Source organism: Gossypium hirsutum, chromosome A09 (assembly GCF_007990345.1).
Source record: "Gossypium hirsutum isolate 1008001.06 chromosome A09, Gossypium_hirsutum_v2.1, whole genome shotgun sequence".
Classification (NCBI taxonomy): domain Eukaryota; kingdom Viridiplantae; phylum Streptophyta; class Magnoliopsida; order Malvales; family Malvaceae; genus Gossypium; species Gossypium hirsutum.
In genome coordinates this window covers 76,782,692-76,801,213 of record NC_053432.1, presented here as the reverse complement: position 1 = coordinate 76,801,213, position 18,522 = coordinate 76,782,692, and the positions used below count along the sequence as shown (strand labels likewise).

The window sequence follows — 18,522 nt, the reverse complement described above, 5'->3', positions numbered from 1 at the left end:
TGGTACCTTCCACAAAAGACAAAAGAGATAAAAAATTAATACATAGCATCCATTACTGGAAAGGACGTTGAAAGTGATGTACACAAATATAAGCAAGCACTCGCAAATTTTGGAAAAATGTTGAAAAACTCAGCTTTCATACCATAAATTTTCATCAACTTAAATTGGTCAAAGCATAAAGCATCATGTGCTGAAGGCAGCGCCAAGAATTTACTGAGGATTAGGGGTCGGCTATTCAGCCCCACTCCAACAGCTCTTTGCTAGTATCATCCTTGTGAACGATCACTTCAATGAAGCATAAGCAGTCCTCCTTCGCTCCTGTTGCTTCAATGAGCTCTTTCTCACAAAATGTGTAATACCCCCTACCCGTATTCATTGCTGGAATAGGGTACGAGGTATTACCAGAGTTTACGAATTTATTATTATTATTTTTTAGGAAAATTCAATATAATCCCTTTACAGATATCTAACCTTCCCTGCAATATTATATCGAGACCAATCCAAATCAACCAATCCAATTCAACATATTTTCAAGATAAATTCATGCATATTTATAAAATAACGTCATCACATACCCAAAACCAGGTTTGTTAACCATACCAATGGCTAACTTTACATTCATTTCACAAAATCATTTACTTTATTAGCTTATAAATGCCATTGATTTCCAAAATAAAGTTTCTTTATATACCGAAGTCCTGAGGTTGATAGTGTGATGTGTCTCCGACCAAATTCGACCTCCGAGCTCTTGACACTACAAAACAGGGAAAAAGAAAACGGGGTAAGCACTTTGTACTTAGTAAGCTCATGTAACAAGAATTATACTTACCTAATATTTTCAATACAATACAATAAACATTCCTATATCCATTCAATGCATTATTACCCTAATATGCACAAACTCAACATTCAAGGTAGTACAATAATTTCCATGTACCAATAATATATACTATGATTGATGAGCTCATCAATACCATGATTTCCATTTCCTTGTTATTTTTTCATATTTATCCCGTTGAATTTATCGGAATTTCGATGGATTTTTCAGAGGTACACTTTTAGTGTACAATTCCGGGTCCGTCAATTCATATTCATGTGCGCACATATCCATTTCAGAGAGCACACTCCCGCGAACCTCAACCTTGCAGCGGGATTACCAGTCCAGGCTAAATTCAGACCCTAATTCGGATTACCCGTCCAGGCTAAATCCATTTTACACATATTCTTCGGGAGGGCTATATCAAGATAGGATCACCCGTCCGGGCTAGATCCTTTTTACCGTCAATTCCTTTTCAGAGATCCATCGAATTTTCCTTTCATTCAACCGAAATTTCTTCCCATTTTATCAAATATATCAATATTTCATTAATTTTCATACAATGAACATTCAAATCATATTCACATCAATAACATACAATCTTAAGCATTTAAGGATCTAATTCAAGTTACATGAACTTACCTTGATACTTATTTGCAAACAAAAAAAATCTACTAATCCTGAACTTTTTCCTTTCCTCGATCTAGCTTCGTATTTGAATCTTCTGGATCTAAATAAATAAATTTAATTATCAATTTAATACATTTCATGTTCATATGCAACATTCTCTATAATTCAACTATTATTTATAGTTCATTCAAAGCTGTCTACTTGAGTCATAGTCACTAAATTATTTTTATCTTGAGATACAGAACTCCAAATTAGGATCTGATAATTTTCCCTGAAACTAGACTCACATATCTTCCTACTATAAAATTTTCAGAATTTTTTGTTTAGCCAATCAGTACAGTTTATTCTTTAAAGTCACCCCTGTTCTGCTGTCGACAGTTCTGACCCTTCTTCACTAAAAATTAATTATCTCTTCATACAGAATTCAAATGATGTTCTAGTTTGTTTCTCTTAAAAATAAACTCATTAAGGATTCTATACATATAAATTTAAGCCCCTAATTGTTTTTATTAAAATTTTCATGATTTTTCAAAGTCAGAACAGGGGAACCTGAATTCATTCTGACATTGTCTCACAAAATTTATTATATCTCAAAATTTACAAATCCATTGCTTACACTATTTCTTCTATGAGAAACTAGACTCAATAAGCTTTAATTCCATATTTTTTTCATCTTCTAATTTGATTTCTAAAATTTATGGTGATTTTTCAAAGTTAGTCTACTGCTGCTGTCCAAACTGTTTTTGTGCAAGTTGTTTATTACCATTTTTCCCCTAAGCTTTTAATAAATGATAAATTCGTCCCTACTCAATTACCCTCTCAATTGAACTGATTTTTCTCAATTAATATTTTTTTCTATCACCTTAAACTAGTTTAAAACCTTTAGGAATCAGAATTTCAGCAATAGACTTTAATTCCAAGCATTTTCACAATTAGGTCCTAAAAATAAATTTCTATTGAAATTACCTAATAAAATCATCTCATAAACAAATTAAAGCTTTAATTTTATTCTATTTCATCATAAACTTACATCACTCAACCATGGTGACTTTCAATTTCGTCCATGAAATCAAAAACTAATGAATTTAATAGTAGGACCTAGTTGTAAAAGTCTTAGAAACACAAAAATTACAAGAAAAAGGCAAGTATTAACTCACTTGGTGAAAAATTTATGAAATACCAGCTTATAGAACCCTCCTATGGCATTTTTAGCTGCTGGAATTGAAGAGAAATGAAGAGAAATCTAGATATTTCCTATTTAGTCCTAGCTTTATTTAGTTAATTTTGCAATATTCCAATTTTACCTTTAATTTATCAATTTTTCTGCTGATTTCATACCGTCCAGCCCAAATAACTTTTGGGTCTAATTTCCTTTTAAATCCTTTCTCATTAGACTCTTAAGCTATTTAATCATTCTAGCAACTTTTACACCTATTACAATTTAGTCCTTTTTATTTAATTGACTACCCAAACATTAAAATTTCCTAACAAAATTTTAATACCACACTAATAACATTTCATAAATATTTATAAAATTATTTTTGACTCGGTTTTATAAGATAGAGATCCCGATATCTTGTTTTTACCCAATTTTTAATAATTTCTTTTTCTAACTAACCACTAAATCGGTAAAATTTTTCTATCAATATTTTCATACGATTTTCCTATCATATCAATTTTCATGAAAAAATATTGAAATAAATTTCTCTTTAAATCGGATTTGTGGTTACGAAACTACTATTCCGATAACCTTGAATTTAGGCCATTACAAAATGCCTAAAACAATATCAATTTTTTTTAGTATTATATCAAGTAAATTTATCAATGTCAGGAACTTCATTTGATTCATTCGAGCAATGTACGGGGTTTGAATTTTGACTCACCATGGTTGTCCAGCACTTGCCTTCACCATTATGAATTGCATCAACCAAAGCAGTATAGTTTCAGAAGAGGTTAACTAAAAGAAAGCAGTACAAGCCTCCCAAAAACCCAACCGATAAAGCTGAAATTACGACGATCCATGAAAAAGTATCATCAAAACAAAAGGAACTCAATGAAATAAATTCTATATAGTAAAAAAGCATAGAATTTTAGAAAAAAAAAGGTGAGAAAATGGAAAAACAACATTTTACAGTTGTCATTGCAGAACACAGCTTTGAAACGCATTTATGCATGATTGATATTGGAAATGGAAAACCAAGTCCTGATAAAGATTGAAGCTTTCCCGGATGACGGTGTGAAGCGACACCTAGATGAGCCGGTTGTACTTGACTGCCCCGTTAGCTACGTGGCAATGGCTGGATCGAGCAACCGTTGCCAGAAAGAAAACCTATTCACGTGAACTCGGTTACTAGTAGTTTCACGATTTAATTACTTATACTAGATTTGGATGAAATTGAAAGAGAAGGTAAATTAATGATAAATTTTAGATATAATTCTCGAATTTAAACGAACTAGAAAAGAATTGATGTTATATATAAATAAGACCTGAATTCTATAAAGTTGTTTAAAATCGAAAAGTTAAAAAATGGATAGAACCTTGACTTACTATTTATATTAAGATAAGAACCAAAGATATAAGGATAATTGCAACAATTTAGAATGGTTAACAAAAAGATAAGTTCAGTTTGAGAATGCCACAAGAACGAATTCTTGATATGTTTAAACAGTTCTTAAAAAACAAAAAAAATTAACTCAAATATGTTCATATCATAAGACGTCTAACCCTTCAACAATCACTTAAACGAAATATATATAAGACACCTAGTAGATGAGTGGTCATGTTCAACCATAAATGAAGTACATGAACAATTAAAATAGATTAATGTCTTCTCCTCAACCGAATAACCAATATTAGCTTCATAAATTCGCTCATGCATGCTTAAGGATTAAGCAAGCTCTAATAGTCACAATCAACTATTATGATGGACGGTGGCCTTTAATGGAGTATGAAATGTCCAATAGTCAGTTTCTAAGATTCTCCATCGCTTCATTCAGTTCCCATCTTAAGTAGTGCAATAAATCACTTTGGGTTTACCGAATGGTCACTTTCAATGTAACATAATGGATGCCTTTGCAAATCCAAGCAGCCACATAATGTGAACACCATTGATTCTTTTTGGCAAAAACGAGCAACCTTCTTAAGCTTTAATTAGGCCGGCCATTGATCTTCTCTTAAGACACATGATTAAACAAACATTAGGACACATTTAACACAAACACAAAGCTGTGATAACCTTTAACAGAATTTTAACACACTTTTAAGACACATTAAACATGCTTAAGACACATTTAATAGATGTAATAAACTAGGACATAGTTAACACACATAATAACCATGTAATAAACAAGATAACATTAAAACTGTAATAAATAAATGGACATGTCATTTTGACGTTTTAAGCATCGTAGACAACATGCAAAACATTGCATGCAGTTTAAACGTCCTCATCTTGCATTCAAGCCCTTTAAATTTGACCCAATCTCAGGTCAGTTTACTCGAATCACATGATGTGATATCACGTGACCTATCGAGCACCGTTGGTGGCTTCATTTGTAAATCAAGTTGTTGGTTAAATCAACGGCTCCTCCCATCGTTATTTTGCTTCGTTTCATTTGTAAATCTTCGCTAAACTTTCCCATGGCTATTTGTTGAACGGTCAACAGTTGTCTCCATCTGCCACATTATTCACATGTATTTTACCAAGTCCTAAACCAATTGGTGTTTGATGCCTAAATGGATGCCATCTGTCAGCAAAGATACCCTTGGATATAACCAACCTGCGTCGTTTAACCTCCGCTATGAAAAAAAACAAATAATAATAAATATGAGTTTTCGACACAAAAGGAGAAGAAGCAGTGGACACGTGTCCATGTAGTAAGGCCTTTGGATAGCAATTGAGAAGGTAAAAAAAATAAAAATATTTTAATTTGCAGGATTCTTCCCACCATACACCCAAACAGTAGCCATGTTAACATGTTTCTTATAGAATATTTTACACAGCAGATAGATACTTGCGTAAAAAAGCCGAAATTGTTCTTTTGCATGACAACGACATCTGTATGTGAATGAAATATCATCATGCAAGCCACTGTCGTCTTTTGTCCGAATAAGATGAACCATCGAGTGTGTATAGGCCCAAATCTGCCCGGGCTTATATCATACCAAAACCAGAATAAAAATTAAAAATAACAGAAGACTACAGTGTAAGGGACTTTGGAATACGGGGCAAGCTTATTGAGCAGAATGTGATTGTTTCTTTGGGTTTTCTGTCAAGAATACCAGCCGAACAAGATGGCAGCATAATAAATCAGTGATAATGCTCTAGTGAACAACAAACAATGATGCCTTAAGCATTTTTTACCAAGAAAAAGAAAAAGAAAAAAAAAAGATCATTTAAAAAAGATCATTTTCATCTTTGCATTCATATATCATTCATAACACATCTAGTTAGGAGCATTTGATTCATTTCAATCATAGCATCCTAATTATTTGACATCAGCATCACATCTAGTTAGGAGTATTTGGTTCATTTTGATCATAGCATCCTAATTATTTGACATAAGCATCACATCTAGTTAGGAGCATTTGGTTCATTTTGATTATAACATCCTAATTATTTGGCATAATCATGATACATGAAACTGAGTCTACAGTACAGGTCCGAGAGGACGGTGTAGTAACATCGGTGAAATTAGATCTTATATCCCTGAAGTTGCAGTAGAATAGATCGAAGATTACAAACCTTATCTCCCTGAAATTGCAGTGGAGCAGGCTCAATAGACAAGTCTTATCTCCTTAAGGTTGCAGTGGGGTAGACTGAGGATTGCAGGTCTTATTTCCCTAAGCAATAGTGAAACAGACCAAAGACAACGAATCTTATCTCCATATACAGGCAATGGAGCGGATTTAAGTCACCAGCCTTATCTCTCTGAAGTTACAGTGGAGCAGGTTCAAGGTATAATCTTATATTTCTGAAGTACCAAGAAAGCAGACTGAAGATTGAAAGATCTTATCTCCCTAAGCAGTAGCGGAACAGATCGAAGATGGCGAATCTTATCTCCATGTATCGACAATGGAGCAGATTTTAGCCATTGACCTTATCTCTCTGAGGTAGCAAGAGAACAGGTTGAAGATGATAGTCTTATCTTCCTGAGGTAGTAAGGAAGCAGACTGAAGATTGAATATCTTATCTCCCTAAGCAATAACGGAACAGATCGAGGATGGCGAATCTTATCTCCATGTATTGGCGATGGAGCAGATTTTAGCTATTGACCTTATTTGTCTGAGGTAGCAAGAGAGCAGGTTGGCGATTGTAGTATTATCTTCCTAAGGTAGCAAGGAAGCAGACTAAAGATTGAAGATCTTATTTCCCTGAACAGAAGCGGGTTAGATCGAAAGAGGCGAATCTTATCTCCGTGTATCGGCAATGGAGTAGATTTAAGCCCCAAGATTTATTTCCCTGAAGTTGCAGCAGAGCAAATTGCAGATGGTGAATCTTATCTCCATATATCGGCAATGGAGTAGATTTAAACCATCAGCCTTATCTCTCTGAGGTAGCAAGAGAGCAGGTTGAAGAATGAGTCTTATCTTTCTGGGGTAGCAAAAAAGCAGATTAAAAATTGAAGATCTTATCTCCCTGAAGTTGCAGCGAAGCAGATTAAAGATAGTGAATCTTATCTCTATGTATTGGCAATGGAGCAAATTTTACCAGCCTTATCTCCCTAAGGTAGCAAGAGAGCAGTCTTATCTTGCTAAGGTAGCAAGAAAGCAAATTGAAGATTGAAGATCTATTTCTCTAAGCAGTTGTGGGGCAGATCGAAGATGGTGAATCTTATCTCCATGTATCGGTAATATAGCAAATTTTACCACTAACCTTATCTTTCTGAGGTTGCAAGAGAGCAGGTCTGCAATTTTAGTCTTATCTTTCTGAGGTAGGAAGGAAGCAGACTGAAGATTGAAGATCTATTTCCCTAAATCAGTTGCGGAGCAGATTGAAGATGGCGAATCTTATCTCCATGTATTGGCAATGGAGCAGCTTTGAGTCACCAGCCCTATTTCCCTAAAGTTATAGTCAAGATTTATCAAAATCAGGTAAAATTGACCCTATTTGAAGTCTTTGCTCTATTCTCGTTACACAACAACAAGCAAAGAAGGGCAGTTGTATAAGCCCAAATCTGCCCGGGCTTATATCATACCAAAACCAGAATAAAAATTAAAAATAAAACAAAAATAAAAAACCTCAAAAATAATAAGTGTCCATAGTCCATTTTATAACAACTCAACAACTAAATCAAAGCCCAAATAAACCCAAACACAAATTGGCCCAAAATCTAAGATTTCTAAAAGACCCTAGCATCATCCTTTGCGCCGCAGCAACTTTCAACAGCCTCCGGCACCGCTGCTACCTCCGTGCCAGCCCCACGTGCACCTCATTCGCCGTTGCCACGTACCCCATCATCCAGCTGGCTCTGTTCGTGCCTGCAACAAAATAACAACCACAACAGATTGACGGCAAGGAGATCTAAGGGAAAATTGCTTGTATTTTTTATTATGATTAATATTATTATTATTTTTTCATTTGGCTATAAAAAGCCAGAAAAAACGATGTAAAGGGGATCATTTTTTTTCCCACAGAAATACACATGGATACTGAAAAAAAATCAATTTGAAATTAGTTTTAAGGTGATTTTAGATCGTGTTCTTCCTTGATTTTCATTTCTATTTCATCATTCTTTATCTATTGTATGAAAAAAATAAATCTATAAGGGGAAAGGGAGACTAATCTGTTGTTGAAGGAACCTTTGAATCCTTGATTGTTTCATTGAAATCGAAGCTTTGATGAGGATTCAGGGATCAGATTTGAAGATATGGAGGCGAAGGGGTGGTAGAGTAATGCCTCTAGTTTAGCCGAATGAATAAGGATGGGTTTTGGTTTTTTTTTTTTTTGTTTCTTTTGATTTTGTTAAAGCAACTGTTTTGACTTTAGGTTCTTTTTAGCTTGATTTTGTGTTGAATTTGAAACGGTGCTGTATGGACCCACACTTTTGCACTTCGAATGGTCAAATTGCGCAACTGATCCTTCACCTTTGGGCAGGCTTTTAATTGATCTGTATTTATGTTTTATTTTATTTCAAAATTTTCCTAGAATTTGCGTGTCTTTGCAATTCAGTCCGCACCTAAACACAGTGTTTCAAGACCTGGAATATTTTCAGTTTTGATACCTGAATATTCATGTATGTTGCGCTTTAGTCATTATTTCTATTTCAATAGTTTTTTTTATTTGTAAATTATCCCTTCTATTTTAATTCTATTTTAATTGAGTTTTCTATTTGTATAATTCATTATTTTAAAATTCATTTAATATTTTTATACATGTGTTGAGCTTTTTAATAATTTTGCTTTGTTTTTATTTGTGTAATTATTTTGAAGTTCTTTTTTATATATCATATTATTTTGACATTTTGTATAATATTTAGTTTAAATCTTTTTATATATTTGTACATATATACTATTTTGATTGAGTTTTTTTTTATTTTGCATAATTCATCATTATTTTAAAAATCCACTTAACATACATTTTTAATTCTTGATTACTTATTTTTATATTTCTAGCTACTTTAATAATTTTACTTTGTTTTTTAAAATCATTATTGTAAAAATTTTTATATCATGTCACTTTAACGTTTTGTATAATATTTTTCTTAATGTTTTTGTATATTATTATATATATATGATTCATGATAGAATGTCATGTATATTATTAATTTTATATTATTTTATACATGTGATTTCTTTTAAACCTATCCCTATATTTTGTTATATATGTTTTTTTTTTATTTTAAGGAAAATCCACATATTTTATGTATCATTTAAATAACTATTATTCACATACTTGGTGCATATATTTAATCATGTTATTTTAAATATATAATTTTTTTTCTTAAAAAGAAATCTATTTGTCTATATAGTTATGTTGTTAAAATATGTTACGTATATAGCTTATGATAAAGTTAATTTAATCTTATAATTTATATTTTAATTCCATGATATTTTATATAATTTCTACTTGTATTTCCTTTCAAATTTATTATGTACATAACTTATTCTTTAAAAATACATATATTATTATTTCTTTATTATTTAAGATTCTTTCATGTATATGTAGTTTCATTGTATATTGGTGTGTTCTTCTTTCATGTATATTGTTTATTCTCTGTTATTATATTATATTTTCATTATATATTGTTTTATTGATTTTTATTATTGTATGTACATTAACATCTTTAAATATATATGTTTCGTTTTTAAAATATTCTTGCATGTTATTAGCTCCAAATGGCTTCTTTCACAATATTTATTTTCATACTCATTTACATATTCTTAGTTTTATTTAATATATGTGCATTATTTCAAACCCAATCATGTGTTGTTCATTTTGTAAGTTTTCATATATTTAATAGTTTTCAAATTGTTTCTAAATTGTTTTGTGTGCTATGTGTCGCTTTAGTTTTCATATTATTTCATGTATTATTGTTTTTATATTGATTATTAGCCTTTTGCACTATTATTTAAATTATGTTAATTTGTTCTTTTTGTTTACTTGTATAATATTTCGTATAGTAATCCATGTTTGAAACTTTGATTTTTTCTATATTGTTGCATCGTGATTCAAATTTCAATATTTTGGTTGATATTAGTTGTCTCGTTGTTATTTCAAGAAAAATAAATGCGTTTTGAGCTAATTTCCAATTTTCTTTATCATTCAAAGATTCCAAAATAAGGCAATATTCAATATTTGGGGAATTCGGGAAATCGTGCCCTATTGTGCTGGGTATGATTTTTCGTCGAACTAAATATTTGGATATCCTTTTATAATTTTAGCATATGTGTAACAGCCTAATTTTCAGTGGTATCGAGAATAGAGATTTGAGATCACTAAATCCGACGGGTGAATTGAAAATTTAATAAATTAATACCTATGAGTCAAATGTGAATATAAAAGCATTTTTGAATTAGTGAATTTGGTGATTTAATAAAATTAATTAGGTAAATTGGGTCGAGAATGAGGTATCGAGACCTCAACTTCATAAATCGAGCCATAAATATTTTTAGAAATATTTATGGAGTGTTGGTGAGATAGTAATAAAATTTAGTCAGAAAATTTTGACGTTTGGGTGGTTAATTAAATAAAAAGGACTAAATTGAAAAGGGTGTAAAAGTTGCTAAAAGGATTAAATAGCTCAATTGTCAAATGAGGAAGGACCTAAAGTGCAAATAAGCCCAAAGGAGATATTTTGGGCGGAAATAACTGAGAAAAATCAGGAAATGGGTGAAATAAGGGCAAAATTGGAAAATTGCCAAAATTAGCTAAATAAAAATGGGACTAAATTGGAATATCTAGAATTCTCTTCATTTCTCTTCATATTCATCAGCTAAAAAACAGCCATGGAGGAGGGTTCAAGCTGGTTTTCATACTCTAGCTTCATGTAAGTTTAATTCTTGCTTTCTCCTTGAAATTTTTGTGTTTTTGTGACTTTTACAACTAGGTCCACTTGTTGAGTTCATTAGTTTTTGATTCTCTGAAAGACATTGAAAGTTGCTATGAATATGTGCTGGAAGTATATGATTATTTGGCATGGAATTAGAGCTTTAAATTGTTTATATGCTGATTTTATTGAAAGAATTGAATAGAAAGTGAATGTTTGGGACCTAATTGTAAAAGAGTTTGAAGTTAGAGTTTTATGTGAAAATTATGAATTTAAATAGTTATGAAATAACTTATAATGTCTATAAAAAGTATTAATTGAGAAAATTATCTTAATTTAGGGGTTAATTGAGTAAGGACTGAATTGTATGAATTGAGAAATTTGGGGTAAAATGGAAATCAACATTTTGCACTAAAACTGTTTTGGGCAGCAGCAGTAGTTTAACTTTGAAAAATCACCAAAAATTTTAGAAATTGAATTATAGTATTAATAAAATATGAAATTAAAACTTATTGAGTCTAGTTTCTTATAAAAGAAATTATGTAAGCAATGGAATTGTAAATCATGAGATACAATAACTTTTGTGAGACAAGGTCAGAATGATTTCGGGTTCCCCTGTTCTGACTTTGTAAAATCATAAAAAAATTGGATAAAAATAATTATGGGATTAAATTTATATGCTTAGAATCCTGAATGAGTCTATTTTCAAGAGAAACAAACTACGACATCATTCGAATCCTGTACGAGAAGATAACTAATTTTTAGTGAAGAAGGGTCGGAACTGTCAGACAACAGAACAGGGGAGACTTCAATGAATAAACTGTATTAATTGCCCCAACCAAAAATTATGAATTTTTTATGGTAAGAATACATATGAGTCTAGTTTATGGTAAAATTTATGGATCTTAATTTGGAGTTCTGTAGCTCAAGATAAAAATAATTTTGTGACTATAACACAGATGGACAGCTTGAATATTCACATAAGTAGATAATGAAAATTATGGATAATGTTACCTACAAGTGTGTTGTTTATACTAAGGATGTGGATGGAGAGGAGGAGGAGGAAAAATATACATATATATATGAATGACTCGTGTATAAATTGATCACATGCCCGATTATAATCGTAAGTGTTGAATTAGAAATGATATAATGATTTATTTGGAATATTTATTATGAAATTATGATTATCGTTATGATACAAAAATTGAACTTGTGAGTTTACATGGCTAAAATTTTAGTGATTATTTGTTAATTTTATGAATTTCATGATGTGTTATTTCATATGTATTGATGATAAAATCGTGAATAATGTAAAAGCATGAAAATTGAATAAATGATCAAATTGAGCATTTCAGTTCAGTGACAAGATGAATTGAAGGAAAAGACCATGGTTGGAACATGGCAACAAGTGATAAGTGATAGCTTCGGCTACACTTATCTGATCAAGGAAAAGTGAAAGTGATAAGTGATAGCTTCGGCTACACTTATCTGATCAATGACAAATGACAAGTGAAAAGTGGTAGCTTCAGCAACCTGATCAGTGAAAAGTGGTAGCTTTTGCTACCTGATCAGTGAAAAGTGGTAGCTCCGGCTACCTGATAAGTGAAAAGTGGTAGCTCCGGCTACCTGATCAGTGAAAAGTGGTAGCTCCGGCTACGAGACAAGTGACAAGTGATTTCCGTATAAGAACATATCTGGGATATGGCATCGGTGTGATATATGCTACTGTATAAGACCATATCTGGGATATGGCATCAGTGAGATATGTGATTCGTGTAAGACCATAGCTGGGCTATGGCATCGATATATGAATATGTGTAAGACCATAGCTGGGCTATGGCATCATTATGTGAAGATGTGTAAGACCATAGTTGAACTATGGCATCAAGAAAACGAAGTACTCAATTCCGTAAGACGTTCACTAATTTGACAAAGTTTGGTAAGTGTTACATGGAATTATGTGATACATGGAAGTACGAGTTGATAAGATACGAGTATAGAACTTGGTTGATAAATGAATTCATTTGTGAATATAATTGTTCATCTTGAATGTACTGTCCATATGTATTGATAATTCAAATGTTTTAATGAAAAAAATTTCGATATGGAATAAATTGAACACGAGACAAATAATTATGAAATTGAACTCGGAATTCATGAAAATGACGGTTATTGATATATGGAGATATGAGACATTGATATATGAATATGGAAAATGTTTGATAAATGTGTTTATTCATAATTATAGAATTATATACCTCATGTGTACTATTTGCATAAAGATGATATTTCAAATACTTTGGTTATTTAAGCTTAAATATGAAATAGTATGAAATCAAGATAAGTTGTTATGAAATTATATTTAGATTACAGAGATATGGCTGATATATGTTGTATGATTACATAACGTGAAATTGTGTATATATATGAGAAATTTAATGAGAATTAAGCCCATACACGTTTCTTGTTATTTATATGAAATGTACGACTGACAAGGGTGATGAAGTTATAAACAGAGAGTTACACGGGTTGAAAACATGAGCGTGTGACTCTCCAAAGTGTGAAAATTTTCTAAGTGTTGCAAAAGTTTCATATGTTTACGGTTTGGTCCCGAACCACCCTGAATGTATTTTTTGGGCCTCGTAGGCCCATATAAGGGACGTTAAACATATGTATGAAAGTTTTTAATTTAGAAGAAATTTTATGGCTGATTTTTTTACATGATTGATCATATTAAGTTCAGTAATGCCTCGTACCCTATTCTAGGCTCGGAATACGGGTAGGGGGTGTTATAATATGAGCTTTTTGAAGGTCAAAAGTCAATCGTATTTTTAAAGGTATAAAGATCGTGTTTAATTGTGCTGGATATGATATGGCATACCTTTGAAATGATAGAATTTTGATAACTAATTCAAACTACTCAAATGTTTTAAAAGGCATTAAACTTCAAAAAATCTTTTCAAAAATTTTAGATATGAGGACAGCATTTAATCAACCTGGTACCAATTTTTGGGCGTAGTGAGGGTGCTAATCCTTCCTCATACGTAATTGGCTCCCGAACCCATTTTTAAATTTTTTTGGACCAGAATTGTTTTAAAATGTTTTATTAGGTGATCCAATCACACCTAAACAAAAGATTGGTGGCGACTCCACACTCGGTTTTAAAAGTCGATCCCCGTTTTTCCTAACTCGAAAAAATGGTTTCGACAGAGTGTTTCAGAACACATACTATTTTCATACAACCCATAGCTTTTCTAATCTTTCCCTATCATCCATGTATCTTTTTTAAGGGGGAAGTAATTTATCTGCTTCTAAACACGAAAACCCTCTTGATACCTTTACATGTTAGGATTAGCTTTAAAGAAAATCTTTCCCATTTTTGCGTTCATTCTATCACAAATTTCAATAGGAATGTTAAGCATACCTTGCATTCTTGCCACTAAAACCAAACAAAACTCGATTTAATTTAAAAAATCAAAAAAAATTTAAATTTTAAGTTATTCGAATAAACTCGATTCGAGTTTTGATTTTAAATTAAGTTGAATTTTATAATTTGAGTAACTTGCATAATTCGAATAAAATATTGATGTAAATATCTCTTTGATCACTAACAATTTTAAAAATGAGCAAATTGATATATCTTAACTAGGGGTAAGTATTCGATCGAGTTGAATCGAATCGAGTAAAAAAAATTTTGAATTAAGTCAAGTTAACTAATCCTATTATTTATATTCAATGTTGCGTTTACATAGACCGATTATATAACTAGTAATGATGTAGTTTTGCATTTTAACTTAATGATTTTGACTTTTAACTTTAAAAAAAAAAGTAAACATTTATCAAACAACATAGTTTTGCCTTTTCTTATTCGAATTTTCTGATAACTCAAATTGTGTAATTTATTTTTGAGTTAAACTGAAAAGCTTAATTTTTTTTATTCAAGTTGATATGAATAACTTGATTAACTCAAATAACTCAAACTATTTAATTCAAAATTTAAATTTTTTATCGAATTTTTCAATCGAATTGAATTTTACTCATCCTACTCTCAACAAAAATTACAAAAAAAATTCAAAATAATTTTTAAAATTCAAAATTTCTAAAATAATAGTTTTAGAATCTAAATAAGTTAATTATTTAAATTATCATATATTTTTTTCAAACATATATGCCTTTAAATTTATGTGTAATAATATGAAACTTGTTATACTATAACAAAATTTTAATTTAATATATTTAATAAAATAAGAATCGGCAATTAGAAATTTTTTTCATTCATGATTCGATTGTAACTATTGCCTTTCCGCCTTTATTATGAAAAATAGTACCTTACACTACTCACCAAGTTGTCAACAAAAGACAAAAGAGATATAAAACCAGAACATTGCATTCATTACCGGAAACGACATTAAAAGTGAATGTACACAAATATAAGCAAGCACTCCACAAATTTTGGAAAAATGTTGAAAAACTCGGCTTTCATACCATAAATTTTCATCAAACTTAAATAGGTCAAACCATAAAGCATCATGTGCTGAAGGCAGCACCAAGAATTTACTGAGGATTTGGGGGTCGGCTATTCGCAGCAGAAACCCTGGAGCCCCACTCCAACAGTTCTTTGCTAGTATCATCCTTGTGAACGATCACTTCAATGAAGCATAAGCAGTCCTTCTTCGCTCCTGTTGCCGTCTCAATTGCTTCAATGAGCTCTTCCTCACAAAATACCTAAAACAATATCAATTTTTTTAGTATTATATCAAGAAATTTTATCAATGTCAGCAACTTCTTTTGATTCATTCAAGCAATGTACGGGGTTTGAATTTGACTCACCTTGGTTGTCCAGCACTTGCCTTCACCATTATGAATTGCATCAACCAAGGCAGTATAGTTCCAATTCTTTATCACATTGTACGGTCCATCATGAATCTCTACTTCAATGGTGTACCCACCATTGTTTATGAGGAAAATTATGGTCTTCTGCCCACATCGCAGCATTGTGGACACATCTTGTGCGGTCACCTATTGAACCAATCACCACCAACATTATAAAGATGTACCCAAAACAAGAACATTATACACATGTGAATCAATTTATTAGTGCATGTGTTTTTCCACGCAAAAAATATTATTACTGGCCAAAAATGACAGTAAGTACCTGAAAACTACCATCACCAATGCAAGCGATGACACGTTTCTCTGGAACAGCCTGTGCATATCCAAGAGTAGCGCCAACTGACCACCCAATTGATCCATACTGCATTTGGAATTCATACCTGCGCAAAAGTTTTTAGTTCAGTATGTAACTAAAAAACCCCATCTTGGAATTTTTATTAATAGTCTAAGTTGAAGATTAACATAAAAGTTTATTCTCTAACACTCACCCACATCCTGATGGCAACTTCAGCTTCTGGCAGTTAAACCAAGAATCCCCAGTTTCAGCAATCACGGCAGTTTCACCAGAAAGCATCTTCTGTATATGTTGGAACAAAACATTGACCCTCAAAGGCTCTTTAGGTGCTGCCTTCAAAGGTTGTCCCTCAGGAACAAAAATCCTATGGTAATTCTCAAAAGCAGTATTATTGTGCTTAAGCCTCTTGGCAAGCTCTCTAAGGAAGTCTTTCATCAAAACACACCCAAATGCAGGCCCATTACCAATGATCACCCGATCAGGCTGCACAATAATCGCCTTCTCTTTCTTAAGAAGCAAAGAGTACCCAACAGAGCTATAATCATTGTAAATAGGTCCAGCGAATAAATAAGCATCAGCAGATTCAACGATCTCAGCACAAAATGCAGTACTAACAGCTCCCCAATACGTCCCAATGAAATGAGGATGATGTTCAGGGACAAGCCCTTTACCCGATGGCATTACCGCCACGGCGTAGCCACCAGCATCAACCAACTCAACAAAAGCCTCGCATGCCTTGGCAACACGTAGCTTTGGTCCACCGACTAAAACGGGTTTCACGGCCTTGTTCAAGAACTCTGCAGCTGCCTCCACCGCTGCCTCTAATCCCATCTTATTACTTAATCTACACCCATTAAGAAAAAAAAAAAAAAAAGAAGTACGTGACGTGAAAATTAATTACTGAACAATCTAAAACTTGTAAAGAGAAGGACAAAAGCATACTTTGGAGAGAGTACAAATGGAACGGGCTCACGGGCAAAAGTGGGATGAGGAATTGCGGCCAAGTTACAGCCGATGCTGATATAAACAGGCTTGCTTTCTTTCAAAGCAGTTGAAATAGCTGTGTCGATCATGTCATGAGCATCCTCCAAGTTATTAACCACAGCCTAGAGAAAACCAAAGACACCATATTTAGCATCTTCCTGATTAAACAAAAAACTACAGCAATAGTATTTAATAACAGGGGAAAGGATAGAATATAACCTGATAGCAAGTAACAGTCTGGAAACATCTGAGCTCTTGACTAAAATCAGGCAAGCCAACAGTGTGGTGAAGAATCCGGTTAGTTCCATAGTCATTAGAGTTGGGTCCTCCCACAATGCAGATAAGAGGGAGACTCTCACTGTAAGCACCGGCGATGGCATTCAAAACGCTTAGCCCACCAACGGTGAATGTGACAACGCAGGCACCAACGCCACGTGATCGAGCATAACCATCAGCGGCGTACCCAGCGTTGAGTTCATTACAGCAGCCGATGAGGTTAAGCCCAGGCTCGGCAATCAAATGGTCAAGCAAAGTCAAGTTGAAATCCCCGGGAACAGAGAAAACATCGTTCACTCCGATCTGAACAAGCCGCCTAGCCAGGTGGCGGCCTAGAGTGGCTTCAGAGCAGTTGACAACGGCGGGGGAAACGGAACCTTGAATGGTGGAAACGGTGCCGTTTACCGGAGAGCAAACGTCGTTGGAAGCAGGCTTGCAGTTGTCGAGTGATCCAATCTTCGTATCCATTTCAAAGAAAAAAAATAGGAAATCGGGCGAAGAAAAATGCCAGAGTAAATCAAAGGAGGAGAGGAAAACCTTTTGTTTTGGTGAAATAGTTTGAATGTGAATGTGAGGTGAAGTGGAAAATAATGGAATTTAAAAGGGAAAATGATACAGGGGGCGGTTTTTTCTCTGGGAGTGGACCGGGTGGATTTGTTTTCTAGTTCCTATGGATGATTTTTCCCCTCGTACAAGTATTGCTGTTTTTTGAATGCACAGTACTACGGCTGGGAGATGTTTTATGGGCAGATTCGGTACCATCATTAATGTGATTGCGAGGCAAGAAATCACCCTCACGCGCTTCTCTTTTACTAACTAATTGCCTACGTAGGACACATTAATGTGGCGCTACAACGTATGGACACATTCGTTCTTTCTAAATTAGGTTAACTACTGTGCAGATCCCTATATTATAATGACAATATCAAATTAGTCCTCCTTAAATGATTTAAATTTAGTCCCTATACCATTAAATAAAATAAAATAACTTTAAATTGTAACAGAGTTAACATTTATTGTATAAAACATATCCTGACAATTATTTTTTCAATTGCAATTCAATTCAAATAAAATATTTCATTTACAAAACTACAAAAACTTTAAAATATTTTCTTTTTTAACGAAAACAAACAAA

The 18,522-nt window shown here is 32.7% G+C and overlaps 1 protein-coding gene and 2 long non-coding RNA genes across 4 annotated transcripts; all 3 read right to left on the bottom strand.

The window, feature by feature from the left end:
* Positions 1-220: 220 nt before the first annotated feature.
* LOC107937060 (pyruvate decarboxylase 2) lies at positions 221-18,101 on the bottom strand. Of its 2 annotated transcripts, XM_041076868.1 has the most exons (7): positions 17,331-18,026; positions 17,070-17,233; positions 16,321-16,971; positions 16,095-16,212; positions 15,770-15,958; positions 15,608-15,664; positions 221-307 (listed from the first exon to the last, which is right to left on the bottom strand). In XM_041076868.1, exons 1-7 carry the CDS (start codon positions 17,853-17,855, stop codon positions 236-238), a joined length of 1,776 nt encoding a protein of 591 aa, XP_040932802.1. In that variant the 5' UTR covers positions 17,856-18,026; the 3' UTR covers positions 221-235. The 2 variants fall into 2 exon arrangements, with proteins under 2 accessions (XP_040932802.1, XP_040932801.1); XM_041076867.1 differs by lacking the exon at positions 221-307 and having other exon boundaries at positions 15,309-15,664; positions 17,331-18,101.
* Positions 537-3,876, bottom strand: LOC107937062 (uncharacterized). The gene is made up of 3 exons (XR_001694565.2): positions 3,573-3,876; positions 3,331-3,449; positions 537-754 (listed from the first exon to the last, which is right to left on the bottom strand). It is a non-coding gene; the product is annotated as an uncharacterized lncRNA (long non-coding RNA).
* LOC107937061 (uncharacterized) lies at positions 7,697-8,440 on the bottom strand. The gene is made up of 2 exons (XR_001694564.2): positions 8,250-8,440; positions 7,697-7,928 (listed from the first exon to the last, which is right to left on the bottom strand). It is a non-coding gene; the product is annotated as an uncharacterized lncRNA (long non-coding RNA).
* Positions 18,102-18,522: the final 421 nt, after the last annotated feature.